Source organism: Drosophila melanogaster, chromosome 2R, assembly GCF_000001215.4.
Source record: "Drosophila melanogaster chromosome 2R".
NCBI lineage: Eukaryota > Metazoa > Arthropoda > Insecta > Diptera > Drosophilidae > Drosophila > Drosophila melanogaster.
This window is the reverse complement of record NT_033778.4, coordinates 21,876,379-21,898,191: the sequence shown is the minus strand read 5'-3', so window position 1 is coordinate 21,898,191 and position 21,813 is coordinate 21,876,379. Positions and strand designations below refer to the sequence as shown.

The window sequence follows — 21,813 nt, the reverse complement described above, 5'->3', positions numbered from 1 at the left end:
AAAGGAAAACGCTCACCAAACCGAATCACAAACAACCGAAACCATATCCAAAGCCAAAGCCCAAAAGCGTAACCAAAGCTCAACAGAGAATTCATAAAGCCGAAATCGAAACCGAATCGAGGGGGGGTCTGTGGGGGGCATAGGCCTAATCAGATAAAACTGGCTTTGCATAAGCCAAAATAAGATAGTTTTTACAGTGGTTGCAATGGGCAATACTTAAAACCAACTTGTTGTACTTAAAATCCTAGCCAGCTAAACAACCTACAATCATTTCATTACAATTGAAGGCCCAGCAACTTGTACAGTGGGTAATCTTCTTGGCCAAAAGTAGTACACCCACATATATATTTGTTTAAAGTTGTCCACTGTAAACTTTGGCTAAATCGATCCAGCTTTTTCGATTTGGCAAGGCTTTATCTGTCTACCTGCTGGCCAAAATAAAAAGCCAGACCCGAACCCAGCCTAACCAAATGATTTGTGCGCATATTTCATCGTCGTCTCTCAATCTTTTTCTCCACAGCAGCAGAATTTAATGCATTTCTATGGAAAAAGTCGAAGTTGAGACGGACAAACTAAGCCAGGCCAGCAAACGATTCGTTTCATTTCATTTTGAATTTGCTACGCATCGCTTTTCCTCAGATTCGGACTCAGACTGAGACTCTCTTCAATTCCTGACTTAAATTTGCATTTATATTAAGTTTGGGTGAAAGGGGAAGGCGTGGTCATAGTTGGGACCCAAATTGATTGATTCGATTATGGGCATCGGGAACTAAGCTCTAAGATTATGGAAAGGTGTTTAGCCGGGGGATAACTATGGGAATATTTATGAGAGGTGGAATTGAAACGAAAATGTTAATCAGAAATATAATAGATTTGAACCATAATTATAGTGCAAGTTTTCAAATGTAACCGCATGATATTTAGAGAGATTGAAACATTCCCATGGCAAAAGCTGCAACAAAAGACCTATCAGAGATGAAGACTCTGCTCGAACCTTAAAGACTTTTCGCCACGGCTCATCATCATTAATGCAGAATATTTATTTCCATATCGCTGGCAAAAGGAGGAGTCATATGTGTATGATTTTCTTGATTATCATTTCGGGAAATCTACCCGGCAGAGTACGTGCCATAATTTTTCATGCCTCGTGAGCGCGATGATCCTCATCAGACGTCAGACGGCTTGAAATTGCCATTGTAATCGACACATCTCGAATAGAGGGAACTGAACTGAGCCGGCTGAGCCGGCGGATGAAGAAGGAACTGTTGAACTCCAGCTCAAAGTCAGAAACTCATCCTCAATTGCTGCCCACGGGTATCTGCGTACCCGGGTATATAAAATACAAACGAGTATATGTGATTCAGTGCGCCTTATCAAAGTTTAATAATCTGACGTTTTGAGTTTAAATGAGTCGTCGGCTGGAAGAGAGTGCCTCAATTGCCTACTCAATGGATGGCATTTAATATGCCGCTTAGTGCTGTTGATCTGACTTCGGTTTGACACATTTGTGGGCCGATGCAGTGACAGACGGATCGAAGATGAAAAGGCGATTTATGGATTTAAGTGCGAGGCACATATGTCGGGAGCGAAGCAGGAAACCACAACGTCTTTAACTTCTTGTGAACTCTGACCCATTTAAAGGACTCTCGGGCATGGGAAAGTCAGTAATCCGACTTTCCTTAGGCTTTCATTTACTTGCGCTCCTTTCCCCCCAGCAGTTTTCCATAGCTCGCAGCTGACAAGTCGCTCCCTCAACTTGGAAAATATGCAAATGAATTCGTATTATTATACACCAGGGACTGCCTACCTACCTCAAAAAGCGAAGGAAAAAAGAACGCTCAAAATAATCAAAACGAAACCTATAATTTGTTTTAACAAGTGAAACGCCCCGAGTTTCATAATTTACCCTCGGCACATATTGAAATGAATCGAGCGACAAGCGCCACACGAAAGTCGGCAAATCAAGAGTGAGTTGGGAAAATTTGCATATTTCTTTCTTGATTTTTCGGCCTCTTAGCCTTTGAAGTGTTTCCATTTAGCCAGAGAACCAGACAAAATCAGCAGCATGCAGTTCAAGTCTGGCCAAGAGTGACCCCGAAACTCGGTCACAAATATCGGGTCTAGACTGTAGGGTATCAAATACCACAAAAGCGTGTCCAAGCTGAATGAAAAACGGAGCAGTGGGCGTGCCTCTTTTGCGGGGGTGTGCCAACCGACGGTAATTAGTGTTTCAATGCTAGAATTTTATTCCTCTATTGGGCGGAGTTGTTGAAGGTAAATAAATGGTAGCATACAATAAAAAGGAGCATGTACATGTACCGAATGCATTTTTAATTAGAAAGGAAAGAATTTCTATCTTTAAAGGAGTAGAGGACATTTGGTAGAAAACTGCCAATACAATCGTAATTTTCCCCACTATCGAATCGATGGTAATACTTCGCAAACGCCCCTGCCATTCAGGATAACTCCCCATTCGTGTGCCAAGTTATCAAATGGCAACCATAAAACTTCAAAAGCTTCGCTCGGCTCAACGTGAATTGGGCCGTCCGAAACATGCAAATTTGTGCGATGTATCGAATAAAGGGCCTCAGCTGTTTGTATGGCCTTTCATGACCCCCGTCCCCTGGGCTTTCTCCATTTTCCCTGTTTTTCCGATGCCTTATTTTTAATTCTGTTGGGCGGAAAAGCGCTTGCACACGGCCAGGAGCGAGGACAATGGAAAGGCGAAACCGCACCTAAACACATTTGGCAATTAAGCCAAAGCCTGGCAGGGAAATGGAAAATGGGAAAAGGAACAGGAACAGGCACACTCGAGGGGAAAACCAGGGGATACGGATACAAGAGCAGAAACAGGAGTAGCAAACGAAACAGGAGCAGGATGCCAGGACATTGAACAGGCTGCCGTCTGCCGGTTGGCAACCGCACGACAGGGCTCAGACACATGAGCTGGATCGCTTGATATATGGCAAAGCTAAATGCTGGAGAAAGCTGAGAACAAAACCGAAGCTGCCAGGACACTGAAAAGAATGGGAACCTGATGTTTCGTTCTCACTATAGAGCTTTACAAATTTAAAGTTATTTTGCAAGCGTTTTTTAAGCTGAGATATAAATTGTAAAGCTGATTCTTTCCAGTATTCCCAAACTATTTCTCTCAGTGCATACCAGCCGAATGTTGTGTAGAAAACTTGAAATGGGCGGCAGATAAAAATGTAGCGCTGAAACAGCGCAGGGGGGCCACATCGCCCACCTACGCCCCTTGTCCACCCACTAATAATAATAGCCCCCCCCCCTCGATTTATCCCCTGGCTCCTTTTCCGAACATGTTTAATGGCGTTATTTATGCGGGCTCTTTGGGTGGAAAGGGGGGGCAAATTAGTGGGTGGAGACCGTGTAATTTGTAGGAAACGAGAGAGAGAGTGAAGGGAATTTTATGCCACTTGAACCTGAAAATTATTTACTCATGGATGCACGGCGAAAAGAAGAAAAAATAAAGGGGAACCCTTGGAAGGGGGAATCCCGAAAAAATGGCAACTATTTAATACGCGCCCTAGACATTTGTTTGCCTTTTTTTTTTTGCCATCCCTACACTTCTAATTCTGCCTCTGTTTTTTCTCCAAAGTGTGAGAAGTTTTTTCATTACACTGTCTGCCGAAGTTCAGATTGGGCGAACAGAGGAGATATGGTGAGGGAAATATGGAGGAGTTGGAGCTGGGGGGTTTTGGAGCATGTCCAGGACTCAAGTGGCGCCCTTGCGTGCCATTTAAATGAAGCTGTTTCGCTTGTTGCTGTTTTTATTTATTTTCCGAGTGGGGAGGTCTAGAGTTCTTTTTCTATTTTCGTTGTCTGTGCTGTCTGGTATTTAATTTAAAATTGTTTTTTATATCCGTCTGCATGCGCTGCAAAACTTTGGGGTAATAGTTTCCATGGCGATTGGTCAGGGGTCTATTTTTTGCGAGTGCTTTTATTATTTAAATTAAAATACTCATGTGAGCAGAAAATGCGCAAATTTAATTGATGCGTCTTGCTCTGAGTTGTAATTAACTAATTAATTAAGTAAATAAGGTAAATGGACCTCAGAGGGCAATGAGGTAAAATTATATGAAGATTACTTTATATCTTACAACAATTTAAATCTTCTAGTTTATAGGGTATCTAAGCTAAAAGTAGCTGAAACCACAATTGAAAAAGGAACTACAAAACAAAGGCAAACGCAAAAGGAAAAATATGAATATAGCAAAAGCAGGTGATGAATTGCCAGGTGAGCTACGTGATAAACGCGACAATTTCGTGCCATAAACAAATTAATCGACAATTGCAAAAAAGGGAAAAACAGAAAAGAAAGCATTAGGTGGAGATAGCAAACATACAAACATACAAACGGGGTGACAGCGAAAAAAGCACATCAAAATGGCCATAATAAATGATTAAATAAGCGTAATTATCACCTTTCCACCGAAGGATCCTCCACCGAACTTTGCCCCGCGCGTTTGCAACATTAAAACAAATTTTATTACTTTAATTACTTTATTTACATTTCGCCAAATGGCTCAAATGGCTCGAATGGTTGACACGAAACGCCAAAGCAACGGAAGTCAACATAAGGACACACAACATTGCCGGGCGGAATAACAAAGGCGCCGGAAAAGGAAACAAAAATTACTCCATTTTTCGGGAGAGGGAAGTTACCTATGTGTGTGTGTGTTAATGTTAATGAGTGTGTGTGTGTGTGTGTGTGTGAAGCCGTAGCGATTTGTGGCTGATGAGCAGCGACATGCAAAGCCACTAAAATGGAGTGGGCAGAGTGTAACGGTACATTAACGTAGTCATAATTTAATTAAGACCCACTGTGCACGTAAGCAAAGTAACCAAGCTTTTGTTGGCCACATTTAATGAGTTTGGCCAAAAAGAATGGTCGAGCTAATATGCCCACAGAGAAATGCTTCGGTGTATTTGGCAAGAATGTTTTTTACAATCTGAAAGATTGTAGGAGTGAAAAGTAGGCTTCATGCAAAGTCCAATGAAAATATGAGCGAAAATCTTTCACATTACATTTTTCAAATCCTTTCAAAGGGTCGAGTGCTTTTCAGTTTTCGATCAATTTCAATTTGGCTTAGCCAATTAGTTTGTATAAATATTTAAGCTTTTTGCAGCTCAATTTAGGTCCTCTTTTTACACGGAATATCAAAGGAAAGGCGGAAATGAGCTAATCGAAAATACCCAACCATTCCGCAATCCCTTGCCCCCTTCTCACCAACCGAAAGATAGAAAATAGGTCGGGGGATTGGGGAAAGGAGCGGGCAAATTAGTTCCACACGCATGTACTAAACGCGTTTTAAATGCGCTCTTAATGACCATTAACCATTAACCAAGCCATCTCGATGCGATGTTGATGAGCCGAAAACAGGTGGCAGCCAAGTTTCCTCTTCAGCCAAATTAGTTTTTGTCCGTCGGCGTTTGCTCTTTGATGTTTTATTGATGATTGAAGTAATTAGAGTGTGGAAAAAACAGAGGAGAAACGTTGGGATCTTTGCAAAATGGTTATATAATAATTAGTAGCGATTTGATTTGTATTTAACAATCTGCAAATCACTCGAAAATATAGCACAGCATTTCTATCACACACAGATTTTAATTTGTTTTAATGAACAGCAATTAAAATGTCTAAATAATGATATTATCGGCAGGAATTTTTCTATTATAATTTCCCAAAACAATTTCAGACTAAATGCATTTAATTATGTTCTAATGGTAGCAATTATCAGTTTTCAGCTGGCAGTAAAATATCAACAGTTTCTAATGAATTGAGATTAGTGACAGCAATATTGGTCCATTCACTTTGATGGTATTAGCACATTTATAGAGTTTCGTTTTTTTTTTTTCTTCATTCACAACGAATGCTTTAGCCAAATTGTAATTTGTTAAAATCATTGAAAGTATCGAAATTGCTGACATAGTTTAAACAAATTGCAGGCACAGGCTTACAAAGAACATTCATTTACAATATTTATTTCAGTGCACTTAATATTGTGTCAAACAGCGAGTAATAAAACACCAAAAAGCTGCGTTTTGTGAATGTTTTTGGTTTCAAATTGTGTATATTTTCCATTAAAATGATTATAAAATTTGGAATCCATCTCCTGCGTCCCACTGATTTACCCTCCAGCTGTTTAATATTTTATTGAAATTCCTAACCATATCATGGGGCTGACTGAGCCAACTCTTTTTGTTTATGGTGCTCATTTGGCATTGTTTGAATGCATAAATATTTTTGGCCACATGCAACATGCAGCCATCCCCTATTCCCTGATTTTCTGATTTTCCCGCTGTTTGCCAACAATTTTCAATTAACAATTGTTCAGCCGCCAGTGGCTGACTTTTGGGGGCTTTAGGTATGGGGCCTCGAGACTGATTTTGACATCAGCCAAATTGAAATGTAATTGTTTTTGCCAGGTCCTCCATTGTCTGTCGAACTGGAGCCCTTGACCCACGACCCCCCCATTACCAATCCCCCTTGGGACGCCTCTGGCTTCATGCTGTTAATGATGCAGCCACAAAATGCCGTTTGCATATGTTACCACTCCCATGGGAAATAGATGAGGAATCTGAGCGAAAGCGGGAAATGGGAAAACGGGAAAACGGGAAAATAGGGGGCGCCAACGCAGACATCAAAGGCGCATTTAAAATCCCAAACATATTTGAAAATTGCATGGCAATGAATTGGAAATTGAATAGCAGAATGCATTCGATATTGATTGCAGGGCAAATATGTTGTTTCCCATTTGTTTGCTTTGCTTTTTTGCGGAATTCACAAATCATTGGATCTGGTATTCCATGGGTTAACTTACGTGTGTTGTATGTGCGGATATGCGATGAAATCCAAAAATATGCTTACCTGCAAATAAAAAGATAAGAAGTCAGTTTAGTCATTATATTATATTCATATGTTATTTTCAAATTATTCTTAATCATCTTAGAATTATTCCTAGACTGGTTTCACACCTTTTCATAGCATTTTCATGAGCAGCTGTAAGCCTCATGCCTGACTTTCATTTATTCTGCACCCGAAAATGCCCACACATATGTTGTCATAAATCAACTCGATGTATATCGCCACATAAGTGACCACACTTGATTCAACAAAAATTAAATGCACACCCTTCTGACCTGTTTTGGGTTACCATGTGCCATATGGTTTCAGCCACTCCTACCAAGGGTCAAAGGGCACCCTTAGCATGGGCATAGAAAAATGCATTTAATTATCGCACCTAATTTCAATTAAAGTCAAAATATACGTGCGCAATTTGTAATCATTTTTCGGTCCTTTCTCCGGATGGAAAGTCAAGGAAAAGTGTAGCCAATAACTCAACAAAATGGAAAGAATGTCGGCTTAATGCTTCCAGGTGAGTGCACATTATTCATTGCCCAAAACAAACCCCTAAATTAGACGAAGATGTTCATATGTGGGTGGTTTGTATCCCTTAGGTGAGGGCCCTTTTTTAAGTATTATTAATTGTCTTACATACTTGTACTCTGCCGCAGGATGTGTGTCTTTTAGATAGTAGAGAATAATCCAATTCGAATTTTAATACCTTCTTTGCTTTTAGCGTATGCTTTTCCCTAAATTTGTACTAAAGCTTTGGGGGATAAACACAAAACTCGCTGTCCCTTCTATTTATTTTAATTTCTCACACCTCCCACTTCTACCTATCCATGACGCCGCCCAAAAATATGACAGAATATGCCCGACAGGCAGGGAAAACTTGAACTTTCAAATCGAAGAACAGAACGACAGAGTCGTGTCCAAAGATGAAAATCCCGAGGGCAAACCAACGGAGCAAACGGTTTGGAATTGCAGAAAAAGTCAAGCCAAAAATGGCCATGAAAAACAAAGCCACGGAAAACTGAAGGAAGGTTCATCTGGAAGCGAACCGAAGCCCAAGGCAATGTGACTGCGATTTACTGGTTCAATTAGCCTGCGAAGGATGATGGTTTTTTGGTGGCTTCGATATTTTTTTATTTCTGCCCCATAGCCGGGGGATCTGTGTGGATTCAGTGTGAGCGACCATAATTTGCGAAATTTATGCATGCAACCAATGTCGGTCAAGATTACTGGAAATCTACGCTGCGATTGCCGTCGTTGCAGTCCATAATTTTGAGATTTTATATCAGAAACCGACATCCCGGGGTTCTCTCAACGCCCGTCGAGAATGCTACCATAAATTTGGACATCCAATGGTCACAATTAACTATCGCTGCCACGATCCGTGGCCCCCATCTGGTGTTGTGACACATCTCCTAAGTGGACACAACTTTGAGCGGCATCGAATTTATGGGAACTTGTTTAAACCGGCTAAACCCAATGGTCGGTGCTTTTTAGCCGATAATATATGCCATGCGCTTTCCAATTACATGCTGACGCATTCTCATTTAGATTGCGATGCCCTTTTGTCGGGCTAATGTCTTCATTTTGAATATCAAATGGGTTTGACAGATGCCCCCAACGAGGTTAGTTTACATACATATATAGAGCAGGGGATTAGAGCAGAAAAACAGTTTGCAGTTACAATTCTAATAAAGAAAGTATCTTAGCCAAACATTTCAGGCACCCCAACTTTAACTGTGTTTTAAGCCAGTCCAAAAGATCCGGGTTACATGGATTGACTAAATTAATCCTCCCCGTGACACCTGGAACAACTCCATGTCCATCTTCCGTCAGGCTTAATTAGTTATGCAAAACAGTTGTTGGTCCTGTTCCGTACGAATGTCACCGGCTGCCTTCATGATTTGTCACACGCAATAAATTATGCAATTTCGGATGCCAAAAAATGAAGATAAAGATAAAGTCGTTGCGTGCCATTGCTCAATCATCATCACCAGCCGCCGCAGAGCAGCATCCTCAAGAAGTGAGCATGGCTGGAGTGATGGGCTGGGGGATGGGAAATGGTGAATGTGAATGGGATGATGATGGGAACTTTTATGCTCACTTTTGCATGGTAAATGCGGACAGACATGTCGCTTACTCCGTATAAATAAGTAAATACTTTAGTTGGCGCACAAAAGTTGACTTTTTATGTTGATTATAATGCTGATGAACCTGGAATTATCACATGTTGTGTGATGGACTGCAAACACGCACAATGCTACAGTATTTACACGGACTATACATACATTTATAAGTCAACTTAAGTCGAGCCTGAACGGCTGCCTCTATCTCTAGTCACCGCCCAGTCCCAGTTTCTCTCGACGAGTTGATAATCTGCCTGACACTTTGATGAAATGCTCTCTTTTCTTTATTTATGCTGGCATTGATAAATCGTCACAAGTGACAAACAACAGAAGTTCTGACCCCTCGAAAGCCCAGCAGCCCCCAACGCTAGATGTCGCCACAGTGGAAGTGGAGCTGTGCCCTATCAACGTGGGCCTCTTTTGACTTTCCGCTGTTGTTCAACTTGCTCTACATACTCGGACATTGATTAATTTCATAGTTAATTTGTCAGCATTAATCAGTATTAACTTAAATAGACATCAACACGTCCCAGGCTTAGAGGCTGATGTCTCTCGCCTTTTTTTCTCCTCAATTGTTTTGTTCGTTTTTTGTAATATTAATTAGATTTTACTTCTAGTCAAGATCAACATCTCTTCTTCGGATTACTGGGGACACGGGTTGTGTGCAACTCAATTAATTGCCTCAGATTTGGGTAGATAAGTGAGTGATTAGCCGGCGTTAAGGTTAAGCCAGAAAAAGTCTCGTTTTCGCGTATAATTCCCAATTAGTTTAAGCGGTGAGTATACTCTAAGCTAGTTCTGTAGAAAACGAATAGAAAAAAAAAACAGATTAAGTCCGATTTAACATTTTGGCTAACAGCTACAAAAATTTAAAGCATAATTTGGCTACGTAATTCTTGTAAATGAGTTTGATAAGAAGTACGTAACTAGTACTATGTACAGTCACTACAAAAGCCCGAAAAGAAAAAACTTTCGACCACTTGGCAACCCTATAGGCTCTGCCAAACAGAGTTGCTCCATTTCCCGTGTTTGCGTGCCTTTGCACGCGACTCTTTGCCGATGCAAAAAATGTTTGCCAAAGCCCAACTTACACACCCAAACAAACACACACATACACACGCAGTGTAAGGAAAGTCGGCGCGAGCGGTTAAGGCACGTTTATGGGTTAAACAGAGCAGAGCAAACATTAGCGACGGCGGCAGAGTTTCCAACTCCCCCCGACCACTTCCAACTTCCAGGCATTTTCCGCTTTTCCGACCTGTTCCCACCTTTCCTCACCTTTCCCAGGCGAAAGCGCGCTTGCTTTTAGCCGTTCTAATGGCCACAAACACATGCGGCGATCTAACGCAACGCGGCGAATTCAAGTCCCGAACGTACATAGCGGTAAACATGCTAAGCGGTTTTCTGCCTGCCTTTCACGGGTTTTCTTCGGGTGGCAAAGGCGTGGAAAAGCGAGGAAACCCGACAACATAAGCGGCAGGAGGGCAGCAAAGTCAACGGTAAAAGTGTTTGCCCAAAGACGAAGTGCAAAAAGGCGAAGACAAGGCGGCCAGGATAAAAATGCAAGCACTTAACATACACTGGAAAAATAAGTACACCATATTATCAAAATAACCTATAAGAAAACTTAACTTTATAGCTATTGCTTAAAAATAGGATATGAAAATTTTTATAAAAAAGGGATTATAAAAATGACTTTGACTATCAAAATTGTTCTATGTGTATGAATTGAGGCCTGTTCCGGGGACTTTGGTAGTATTCTGTGAGCCCAATTGCGGTTAACAAAACTGTCTCAACTCACTGGCTCTTTAGACTCTGGCCCAAACGCCTCCCACCGCCCAGACAGCTTCTGCTGCCCATGTCGTACTGTCCAATTGACGGCTACTTGACATTTGGCGCTGCTCCCTCAGCTTTTGTTTCCCTTTGCTGTTTGCACAGGCCGCACTCAAAAGGATGAGAGGGCAGTGGCTGGAAGGAGGTGGCGGGCGGACTGTTTCGGCCAAATGGAGTAGAGTAAACACTTCGTTCTGAAAGTCTGCGCCACACCGCTCCTCTTCCTGCAGCCTGGAAAAATATTATTTTAGCGTGTGAAAAGTGTAAAGTGCTATAATGTTTGGAAAATATATAACAGCTCCCCCAGTCGCGCGTGCACAGAGACATATAGTATGGTATAGTACACCGACTTGGGCGTTCAACGACCGCATCCCGCCCTCTTTTCCGCCCACTTTTCCAGCCCCTTTTCCACCCAACGACATGTCGAGTTGACTTCACTTGTTAGCGAGCGAGTGGAAATGCGAAAAAGTGTGAGTGAAAATGTTATTCCTCATTTTGTTTGATTTAAGCTGATCAAGTGTTGCACTTGCTTTTATGGCCAGCTACTACATTTTCTTATTCTACGGTTTCTATTGTTTACACTCAAGTTGGCTAAGTGCAAACAACTGGAGAAGCAGCCATACTTCGATGGGATCAACTAGGGAAGAAATGGAAATATATTGAGTGCTTCAAGAACGGACATAGAGGATAATGATTTTTTTATTTTCAGCATGCTACATTAATGATTTTGGGTCTTAGAATCTATTTCACTTGAAAGTTAACACGTAGGACTCCTTACTATATACAAGTATTGTGCCCCATCATTCATAATATAAAATGCTGAGTTTCTTTATTGTGAGACAACTAATGTTTTCCCCTTCAGCGTGTGAACTTTTTTAGGAGTCAGTGTGGGTTTTACGATCAATTTCCGTTGCAGAACAAGCCTATAAAAGAGAAACTGTTTCGAATGTGGGAGGGGATCGGAAACAGGAGATTCGTGTGCATAGCAGCAGTCATATGAAACCACTAAATATGGAACATTAAAAACCATAAATATTAAAACATAAAAATAGCCATAAAACGAATAAAAGAAACACCCAACAACTGCGCCAACCGCATAGAAGGGAATATTAAAATTACAATGAAAATCCGTTTAGAGGGGAAATTAATTTCCAGCAAGCAGCGAGGAAAACAGCTGGAAATCAATGAGAGCTAAACAAAGCAGCTTCCAAAAAAGAACAAGAAAATGCCACCCAACGTCACACACACACAAGCACGCACAATTAGTCGAAATATTGGGGAAGGAGTGAAAAGGTGTTGGCGAGGGGAAAATCAATTTCCAATGGTTTATCGAAAATGCATTTCCATTTACAAGAAGTTTTTCACTCCCCTGTCTGCGGCAGTGTATTAAAATCAATGAATAAATAAACAAAAACCAGCAACTATCTCCCACTCTCTGTTTTTTTTTTTTTTTTTGGTCTGGCGGGATCTTTTGTCTCTCGGCATACAGTGGAAATTGGTGGGGGATCCTCTGCCACCGAAGTTGATTTATATTTGTTTCGGACTGCATTGTGTGAACGGCGACAGCTATAAAAGCTTTGGCGGCACACGTCTCCGCATTCATGTTTTGTCCATACATTTATGTGTCCGTATCTTTTCGTTGAACTCTTGAACTTTGTGCACGCCTTTCTCTGGATGCCGTTCATTTATATTCCACTTTTTTTTAGTCCAGAGCCTGCTGTTTTCTGTCTTTAAAAAACTTCGATATATTTTGAAAAAGTTCCGTTTCATTTCCGAAGCGCCAACTATTTGATTGCTTAATTAGCAAACATTTTGGGGTCGCCATGAATGAGGACAATTGAAAATGTCAACAGTTGTCCCTTTCGGTTTGTGCATAATTACAAACGCAGCAACAAATGCTAATGCTCGGGATCATTCGGATGGGTTTTCCAATAAACAGGAACGTTGTATTTATGAGGGCTGTAGGAACTACTCTCCCTATATTTGTACATCATGTTTGCCACTCCATAAATGTGTTAATTAGTCGCAGCCCGCAAAAACTGCATCCATCGCACCCTGGCAAATGTCAAAAATCGAAATTATGAAATGACATTTCCCTTCGGTCCAATGTTAATTAAGTTTTCGATTGTATACAGATGTATTTAATGTTTTTCAGGGGCATAATATTAGGGTGAAAAAATGTCAAGGGAAATTTGATATTTATATCCGAATTTTTTTCTTCCATAAGAAATTAATTGATTCGGATTTTGTCATACATGTATGTAGATTCTTAACAACTTTGATTGATGGTTTGTTATGAAGGCTGAGTACTGGCCATATATTTATATTATTGAAATAAATTAGTTGTTGCACTTAGCTTCAAGGTAAAAGAATAGAAAACTTAAGTAAAACTAAAATTCTACCATTTATATTTTTAAAATGTGGAGCATTTCATGAAATGATTAATCATGTAAACAAAACTTGGCTGGCCCCTCACGAATCTCAAAAACTTCAAAGGGCCAAACAAACATATAATTAATAACAAAGGCTAAGAGGCCAAAAATCAAAAAAACAACTTTCCTGTCACGCCCAGTTAAGTATAAACAATTTCAAAATTTTAGCCGCCCATCTTGGTCTTTTGCAAAGAGCACTTGTCGTTGAAAACATTTGTAAAAATTCCCATGGGTCTTGAAAATGCAGAAGCGACGACTATAGCTAAGATAAATAGAGTGAGATGGCAGTAGATAGTGGATATGGAAAGGCAGGAAGATGTGGAGTGGTCAGCAGGGGGCATCCCTCATCTTAGTACTCATACATGCATAAACAAATAAAAACCCATTAAGCAAAGCCAACAACAACTACCGCATTCATGTGTGCAGTGATTAACGAGTGAAAGAGAGGGGGAGAGAGGGCAGTAGAAAGAGAGGGGGAGCTGAAGAAAGTAGCAGCAAGCAATTAACAACTACAGCGACAAGCAAAAGGAGTAAGGGAGAAGGAGCTACTGCTGAAACACTGAAAGAAATAAAGTTTTTTTTAAGACAAGAATTAAATAAGTTTTTAAGCTTAATAAGAGATAATTATTACGTCATTTATAAATCTTAATAAAAAAAAGCTAACATTGGCTGCTGATAAGTATAAATTTTCTCAGTGCATTTATGTTTGCGGGGAATACAATATCATCCGCAGAGATAAGAGCAGCAGAAGAGCTAGATGGCAAGTCTGTGCGAGGGAGACAGACAAGTGTAGGGGCGAAATGCATTAGATAAGCAAAACTCAGCTGGAATCCACCGAAAATGAAAGAATGGGTCCAGCTGTGTTTACTACATGAAACAGAAGCCGCTCGTCCAAAAATATTAATCTGTTTTCTCCTTCTACGCTTTCCATCTTTCTCTAAATGCAAAGTGCTGAGATTATAGTTTGTGTGAAACATTTTAATATTTATTGTACTTGCACAACGCAAGAACTCTAATCTCAACGGGTAAATACGCTATCCAAACTGGTATCATTATTATATAAATCTATTTATACATTCATTTGGTTTTATGTATTAAAGAAATGCTTAAGTTGTGTGATAAAATGTAGAAAGTCAAGGCAATGTGCAAAATATTTCTCATCAAAGAACACAAGTTCGTATGTGGACAGAAATGGTCTTGTCAACTTGATGGATCTGGGATGAAGTTCAAAGGAGGGGAGTGGGGGTCGAGGCCCGAGTGCTGGGGGCAGCCTCCCCAACCGCTTTTCCGCAGCGCCCTTTGCGGAATCCGTTACTAATCACACGACTTACATTTGTAGCCCGCTTCCGACTTTCCCCTCTTCAATTTCCATTCCTCGGTTCAGGGTTGATGCGCTGGCTTGATGTTGATGTTGATGCATTCGCAGAATCTCAGCCTGTCACATGCTCGTAAAATCAACAAAATGCAGGCGACTGTTGTGACACTTGCCATGACAACAGGCAAGAACGGCAGCAACAACACTCCGTGTTGCAGTTAGCAAAATGTGTAATGAGTGGCGAAGAGACGGACATACACTGGCAGAAATATATTATAATATCTTCAACGTTCGAAAAATGTATTTCGAAATTTGACAGAATTATCAAAGAACAAAAATATATGTTTACTTGATCGTACTTAGCAGTTATTAAAAATCATTAGCAATAATATTGATATATATTTATTCACAGTGCATTTGAAGATAGTATACTTGCATCTGCGGTAGGTTTTGGCTTAAGAACTGACTATGGAAAACGGGGGACTAGGGCTTGATCCACCCCAAGATGGGGAGGAGTGTGGGGCTGCTGGTATGGGGGTTGGCCCACCCACTCGAAAATGCGTCGCTCTCTTTCTGCATTCTATGTCTGCTGTCAAAGCCCAAAAACTGAAGTTGCCTTTGTATTTTTCACTTTTTTTTTATATATGCTTTATATATGTATGCATTGTCATGGCCGGAGGGGTGATGGCCAAAAGGGGGTGGGAGGTGACTGGATGATGCTGCCGTCGGGCAAAGTGTCCATTATGTTGATTTGAAAAATAAAAGCAACGGATGCGATTGCTCACACAAAGATGAAGGGCGGACTGACAATTGGCGAGGAGTTAACAGAGGGAAGGGGGGGGGCTTATAAGGCGGGATTTTCCGGGTGGACAGTAAGGGTGGGTGGGGGCGTTTAGCATGGACTGGTGATTCAAATTTAGTTGATTGAATGAAACGACAGTAATGTGGCTTTTAAATGGTTTTAGTCTGATGGGGGATTTACTATGAAATTGAAGAAACAAAAGATTAACAAATAAAATTTAACATTTCCATTTCATCTACCTTGATTTTGCTCTCAAAAATCCTAGGAAAACTAAACCAGCAAACTGCTGCATAAGAAACGAAAGCCCTTCTTACCCCACACATGATTGCGATTCAAAATTCCGTGTGCCGAAAATATGATGAAGAAGTTACTAAGCAACGGCTCGAACAAAAATAAAACTCTTAAGTTCGACGAGGGAATCAATTTGGACCAAATAATTGCAAAGCTAAAACTAATCGGAGAGATAGGATCCGTGGTTCAGATTTCCGTCCGGGAAATCGAAGCGGTTTGTTCTCGGGCCAGGGAAGTACTGCTCAAACAGCCAACTCTGCTGGAGATTCCTGCTCCGATTAATTTACTGGGAGACATACACGGTCAGTACCTAAATCTCTTGCGCTATTTCGAGTCCAATGGCTATCCGCCGGATTCGGTGTATCTGCTACTGGGTGATTATGTGGACAGAGGCAAGCAGTCCATCGAAACATTGACCCTGCTACTGGCCCTCAAGGCAAGGTATCCGACCAAGTTCTACCTACTAAGAGGAAACCACGAGTGCTCCAGTATAAATCACTTCTACGGATTCTACGACGAGTGCAAAAGGCGATACACGGTGAAGTTGTGGCGCACTTTTGTAGATTGCTACAACTGCCTGCCACTGGCGGCGATCATCGAGGAGAATATCTTCTGTTGCCACGGCGGTCTGAGTCCCCATCTGTTTAGCATGCAGCAGATACGGGAAATTCGCCGGCCCATCGAAATACCGGAATCCGGATTGATATGCGATATTCTGTGGTCCGACCCTGATCTGCGGATCATGGGCTGGGGTCCCAACGAAAGGGGCGTGAGCCACACCTTCGGTTCAGATGTGGTCAGTGCCTTCTTGCACCGATTCAAATTGAACCTCATTTGTCGGGGTCACCAGGTGGTCGAGGATGGCTACGAGTTCTTCGCCAAGCGCCAGCTGATCACAATTTTCTCGGCCCCAAACTACTGCGGGGAGTTCGATAATGCTGGGGCCATGATGTGCATCAATCAGGATTTGTTGTGCACCTTTCGAGTTCAGAGGCCAATACTATCGGAGCAGAGGAGACTATCAGATATAAGTGTTTAAAGGTTTAAAGATTCGTCCGTTCGATCATTGTAAAGTAGTTTATTTTTTTAAACCATATTGTAAATTCCATATTCCAGTTAGCGTTATAAGAAGCACAATTAAAATATAAACAGTTGCAATTCAAAATAATACTTTAAAAAACGTTTAAACAATATTAGGCTACAATTTGAAATCACGTGAACACCACAAAGTAGCTGATATTATCATTACATAATTAACTGCACTTTATACGCAATTAATCGAAAAATCCATTAAATTATATCCCATCTCATCAACAATTTCAGCATAAAAAAAACCACACTGATTTCTCCATTTTGTAAAGTCGCGCAAAAAGTAATATATATTAATTTGATAAATAATAATCATTAATTTCCATCTAGTTAAGTCATAAGGGCAATTAAATTATGGCAGAGTTGGCAAAGAATTTTGTACAATTTTCCTCGCCCAGTTCAAAAGCTAATGACTGCCCTCAACGAAAGTGAAAAGCAGCTAAAATAATTACTAAAATGCATTACAACACGCACACTCACACAGTGGGCAATGCAAATTGGCGGGGAAATATGAAAAATAAAAAAGAATAAATGTGGGGAAAGAGAGAAATTAAATGACACAGCAATTTGCAAAGGGAATAAATTAATGGCAATCCATTTCGGAAAATTGGAATGATGCGCAGTGGCCATTAATGCAAATTTCAAGGATAATGAAAGAGAGAAGGGAGCGGTGCTGCGTGACATGACAAGTTCGTGGATTCAATACTTATGTACTTAGGGCACAATAATAAACTATAATTCAAATGCATAAATTTAGCTTTTTCCGATATTTAATTTGAATTTTCTAAGCACCAAGGATGCCCAAAAGTCATACGCTCAGGACGAGCAGGAGTTTCACTTGCAAATATCCTTGCCATGTTGCTGACAAATGACAACACAAGCATATCGATGTCGCAACAGTCAAGAAAAACAAAAACACCAGGGCAAATAAGCAGACATGTGGGGTTGAAAGGACCCAGCCGCATTAACCCCACAATGGATGCAGCATGTCCGAGAAAAAGATGGAGATGCAGAGATATGGATGGGAAGACAGGGACAGGCGTAAGCTGAAATATCCACAAAACTAATCTGAGCGAAAGGGCCAGTGCTAGACGGAGGGAAAGAGACGGCAGCAAGCTGCAGGATTTACATATTAAGCCATTTTTAATTTACGACTTGCCAAAAAGCTGCCAGTCGAAGGAGCAGTACGAAAGACTTTCACCCATTTCCCCGTCGCCTGACTAAACAGCAGATAACAACGAATGGAGGAACGCCGGGAACACAGATGGATGATAAAGCAGCCAAAAGGGATAACGACGTCCATGTATCCTTACGCAAAAGCCACATAACGGCAATGGAAACCACCCACCAGTCAGTCAGCCAGTCACCCATACACCCCCCTTTCATCAGCCACACAACCTTGGACCCAAAGATTTTCCCCGGAAGACGGAAAGGCGGCAGCCAGTGAGCTACAATGACAGTAATAAAATAAAAGTAAATCCATGCTTCGCTTTTTTTTCTCAGCTCCTTTCTCCTTTCTCTGCCGGCTGGCATCTGTCAAAGTTTGACATTGACGTACAAGTCTCGGAAGCAGAGAATCGAGAACTGAGAAATGAGACGCAGCTTGTTTAGAGATTTAGAGATGTTTTCCATGTCGGGAGTAGCCCTTCGGAAAAGCTGGAAAATGAGAGGGGGGAAAGTGAAAGTAGAGCTGAGTTCCAAGAACAGTTTTTCGAGGTTTTAAAGGTGTTTGATAAAAATTTCCAAAATGCATATTGTCTGGAAAAGAAATACTCAATAAATCTATCAAGCTTTCCATTCCACCCAATATTTTATAGACCTATAATCTGCATTTCCTTGGGGTCTCTTTTTCTAGAAAAAATAAACCCATCAGGAAATGGCAATAACAAGCATTGTAAGGGATATTTCCCTATGGGCTGTTCCATTTTTATAGAGCTCTACCCTATCGCAGGTAAAATCTTCAAGACTTTCCCTTAGTTTTCAGCAACTTTTCCAGTTTACTGGTGCGACAACAGGTGCAGGCGAAAACCCGAGAAACGAAGAAAAAAGGGATATGCATGGACTACAGCAGAACCATCAATCACGTGCGGACTCGCAAAGCCAAAGCCAACTTAACCATATGCCAAAAGGTAGTTACAGAAGACCCTCGAGAAGAAGATCCCCTTCCAACCGCAACTTTTTCCGCACCCATACCCTTTAATCCCCCATTTTTGTGGGGCGTCAAATGTGACGCTTGCAAAAAAAAAAAAGAAAAAGAAGAAAAGCTCCAAACTCCACCCCCAAAAAATCCCCGAATAAAACCTACTCTAACAAGCGGAAGGAAATGTTGGGCTGACTGATGCCGACGATGATGATGATGATGACAATGTTCCTGGCTTCGGTTCTTTAAAGTTTTCAGGAATCCCGGGAGTGGGAGACCAGTGAAAAGTCAATGTCTGTTGCGGTTTTGTCACTCAAAACACACAAAAACCGCTTTGTTTGCCGGGCGAAAGTGAAGACTGGGGCGAAAGGAAAAGGAAATCCCTATCCAATCCAGATTCGCCTGCTTCTATTGTATCTCTGGGTGTGAAAAGATTTTCACTTGATTTGACTTTGGTCCACGAGAGATTTTCTCTTTTTTTTTTACAGTTGATTATAAACTTTTCTTACTCGAATCATTTCACTAGCTTGTTATCCTTCCGAAAGTTCACTCACCTGCAAAAAAAGAAACAGAGGTAGGGTTAGAATGACCGAAAAAGGAGTTATGTTTGCTAATTAAAAGATTACAAAAACCAAAACCCAAACCCTTTTCAAAATCGCAAACTAGCCTGGCATTTAATTAACAGAAAAAATACAACCGCAATCGACCCAAAAAGGCCAACGAAATGGAAACACGAGTAACAAGTCTATTAAAAATATGCCCACGCGAATGATTTATAACATTTTTGCTTCGGTGAGACGGCACAAAAAAGTGGAAATTATATAATGGTAGGACACGGCATTAGCTGGTCACCTTCCTCTTCTCCTTTTAGGGGGAATTTCAAAAATATAAAAAACAAACATTTTTTGACAGGAAAAGCGGGTGCCTTTGGCATGCCGTGAAAAATGATGACTATGGCAATTGGATTTTTGGGAAAATACAGCCAGATGAAGATGAGTTGTCTAAAATAGTTAAAACATCTGGCTGCTACTACAAGTTAGTTAATAAAGCACATAGCGAGAAATCATCTAATTAATAAAGAAAAAGAAATAAATACACACTTTAAAAATTGGGTTAAGAAATTAATTCCAAAATTCACCGAACAAACATTCAATCAAGCTTACCACTTCAAGTTTCCAACAATTTATTTTCCCCGAAAACCCTAATTCAGTTATCAAAATATAAGAAATTTTAGCTCGGGCCACTTTCACTGCCATAAGAACAGCTGCCAGAGAACCCATAAAAAAACATGATTAATCAGCAAAAAAAAAAGGAACGAGGAAAACCACAAAAAATTGTAGCGAGAGAAAGAACAAACAAAGTTGCAGTTATGGCTCAATAAGCCAACAAAGGCGAACCTTAGGCCTTGGCCTCCCAGTCGATGATGAAGCATTTTCCCCACTGCTTTCTTCATTATCAACGAAAAGCCGCAGACAACAACAATGGAGTTGCATGATGAGCAAAGGAAAAATTACTAACCACAATGAAAATTGAAAAACATTTATTAGGAAAGCACACAGTGCACGGACAGAAAATGAGTAAGCTGATTGGCTAGTTTTGGCTTCTTATAAAATATCTCAGCATATTTTTATTTAAATAATCTGTTGTGTGTAGTAACACATTGTAATATTTATTTTAATATTTACTTAATATTTTCATAATTGATTCTTTTTCGAGTGCATGGTAAAAGCGAGGAGATGAGCTGCATATGACAATGGAAATGGGAAGTCTGAGGCAAAAGTCTGTGGGTTAAGGCGGTTGGAGAGGGGTTAAGGGCTACTGTGCGAGTGCCTTGTTTATGGGGGTTAATAATCGAACGCGATTGCCAGGACAAGATAAACTGCCTGGGACTATTGTAACTCTTATCGTGAGTCGGCAGAAATCAATTTTTCAGACTGCCTTTGCGAATGCGGGCGCATCATCATGCAGCTCCCTCACTTCTTCGCCTTCCGACCGATTTCTTCTGTACGCAAAATGGTAGAAATAATCTATTGATTACTAAAAATATTCAGCAAAACCCATCCATTTTCGTGGATTTTTGATGCGCGTGGGTGTCAAATTAATGAATTATACGATGATAATCAATCATTGAATGCGCTTTTGTGTGCCTCGCATAAAGGGAAGATCACCCACGATGCGATGGCTTATAAAAAGCAGAAGATTTATGTGCGAAAACGTTGGAAGATACAGGTTGAAAGCAGCCGAAGGTGGAGCACTAAAATTATATTGGTATTTTGAACTTAAGGTGGGGGGTGTTTTCATAACTGTCATTAAAATGCTTTGAGTAGCAGTAGTTCAACCTTAAACAGTTAAAATAAACTTTCCAACAGTTTACGATTTAAGTATTCCCACAAATCACTATTTTTGCCAAAATTTATGTGACCCCAAGTAAAAGTCGGATATGAAGGCGGAAAAGTGAAAAACCAACGGCAGCTGGTCAATTACAAAAGAATTACCCGCCGCAAGAGTATTGCATTGGCATTTCCCCCGACATTTGTCAATTGCAATAAAAATAATCAACATGCATCGCCTGGACCGCCTGGCTGCATTTTGCCTTTTGGCGCTGACTTTGGTCTTTTCGCGGCTGGAAACTTTCAGTGGGAATCGAAATCGGAATCGGAGTTGTGGACTTGCAGAGCTGCAGAGTTGGAGTTAAATTTACGACCCGCATGGGCAACACGTTCAAGAAACCGAGAACTGCGAATGCAACTGCATTTCGTTGCCATTAACATAATAATGCTGCGGCTGCAGACCGTTTATTTGCATTGCACAATTTGAAGCCAAAGTAAATAATCAACTCGCACTAATCTGCAGCCAAACTGCATTTAGCAAAAATGTTTTCTCCGTCCGAGCCATTTGGTCAGTT

The 21,813-nt window shown here is 40.8% G+C and overlaps 2 protein-coding genes across 4 annotated transcripts in view; one reads left to right on the top strand and one right to left on the bottom strand.

The window, feature by feature from the left end:
* Fili (Fish-lips) overlaps positions 1–21,813 on the bottom strand; it is a 74,230-nt gene that overhangs the window by 48,068 nt on the left and 4,349 nt on the right. Inside the window, exons 1-2 of one of the 3 annotated variants that reach the window (NM_137775.2) lie at positions 14,603–14,880; positions 6,846–6,892 (exon numbers count right to left, since the gene is read on the bottom strand). The exons of the other annotated variants lie outside the window; for them this stretch is intronic. The gene's annotated coding sequence lies outside the window, so the exon portion shown is untranslated. Of the gene's footprint in view, positions 1–6,845; positions 6,893–14,602; positions 14,881–21,813 lie in introns of those variants that run through there. 3 annotated transcript variants of the gene reach the window in all.
* Positions 15,659–16,840, top strand: PpN58A (Protein phosphatase N at 58A). Its single transcript, NM_058036.4, has one exon. The coding sequence runs from the start codon at positions 15,744–15,746 to the stop codon at positions 16,716–16,718; it is 975 nt and encodes a 324-aa protein (NP_477384.1). The 5' UTR covers positions 15,659–15,743; the 3' UTR covers positions 16,719–16,840.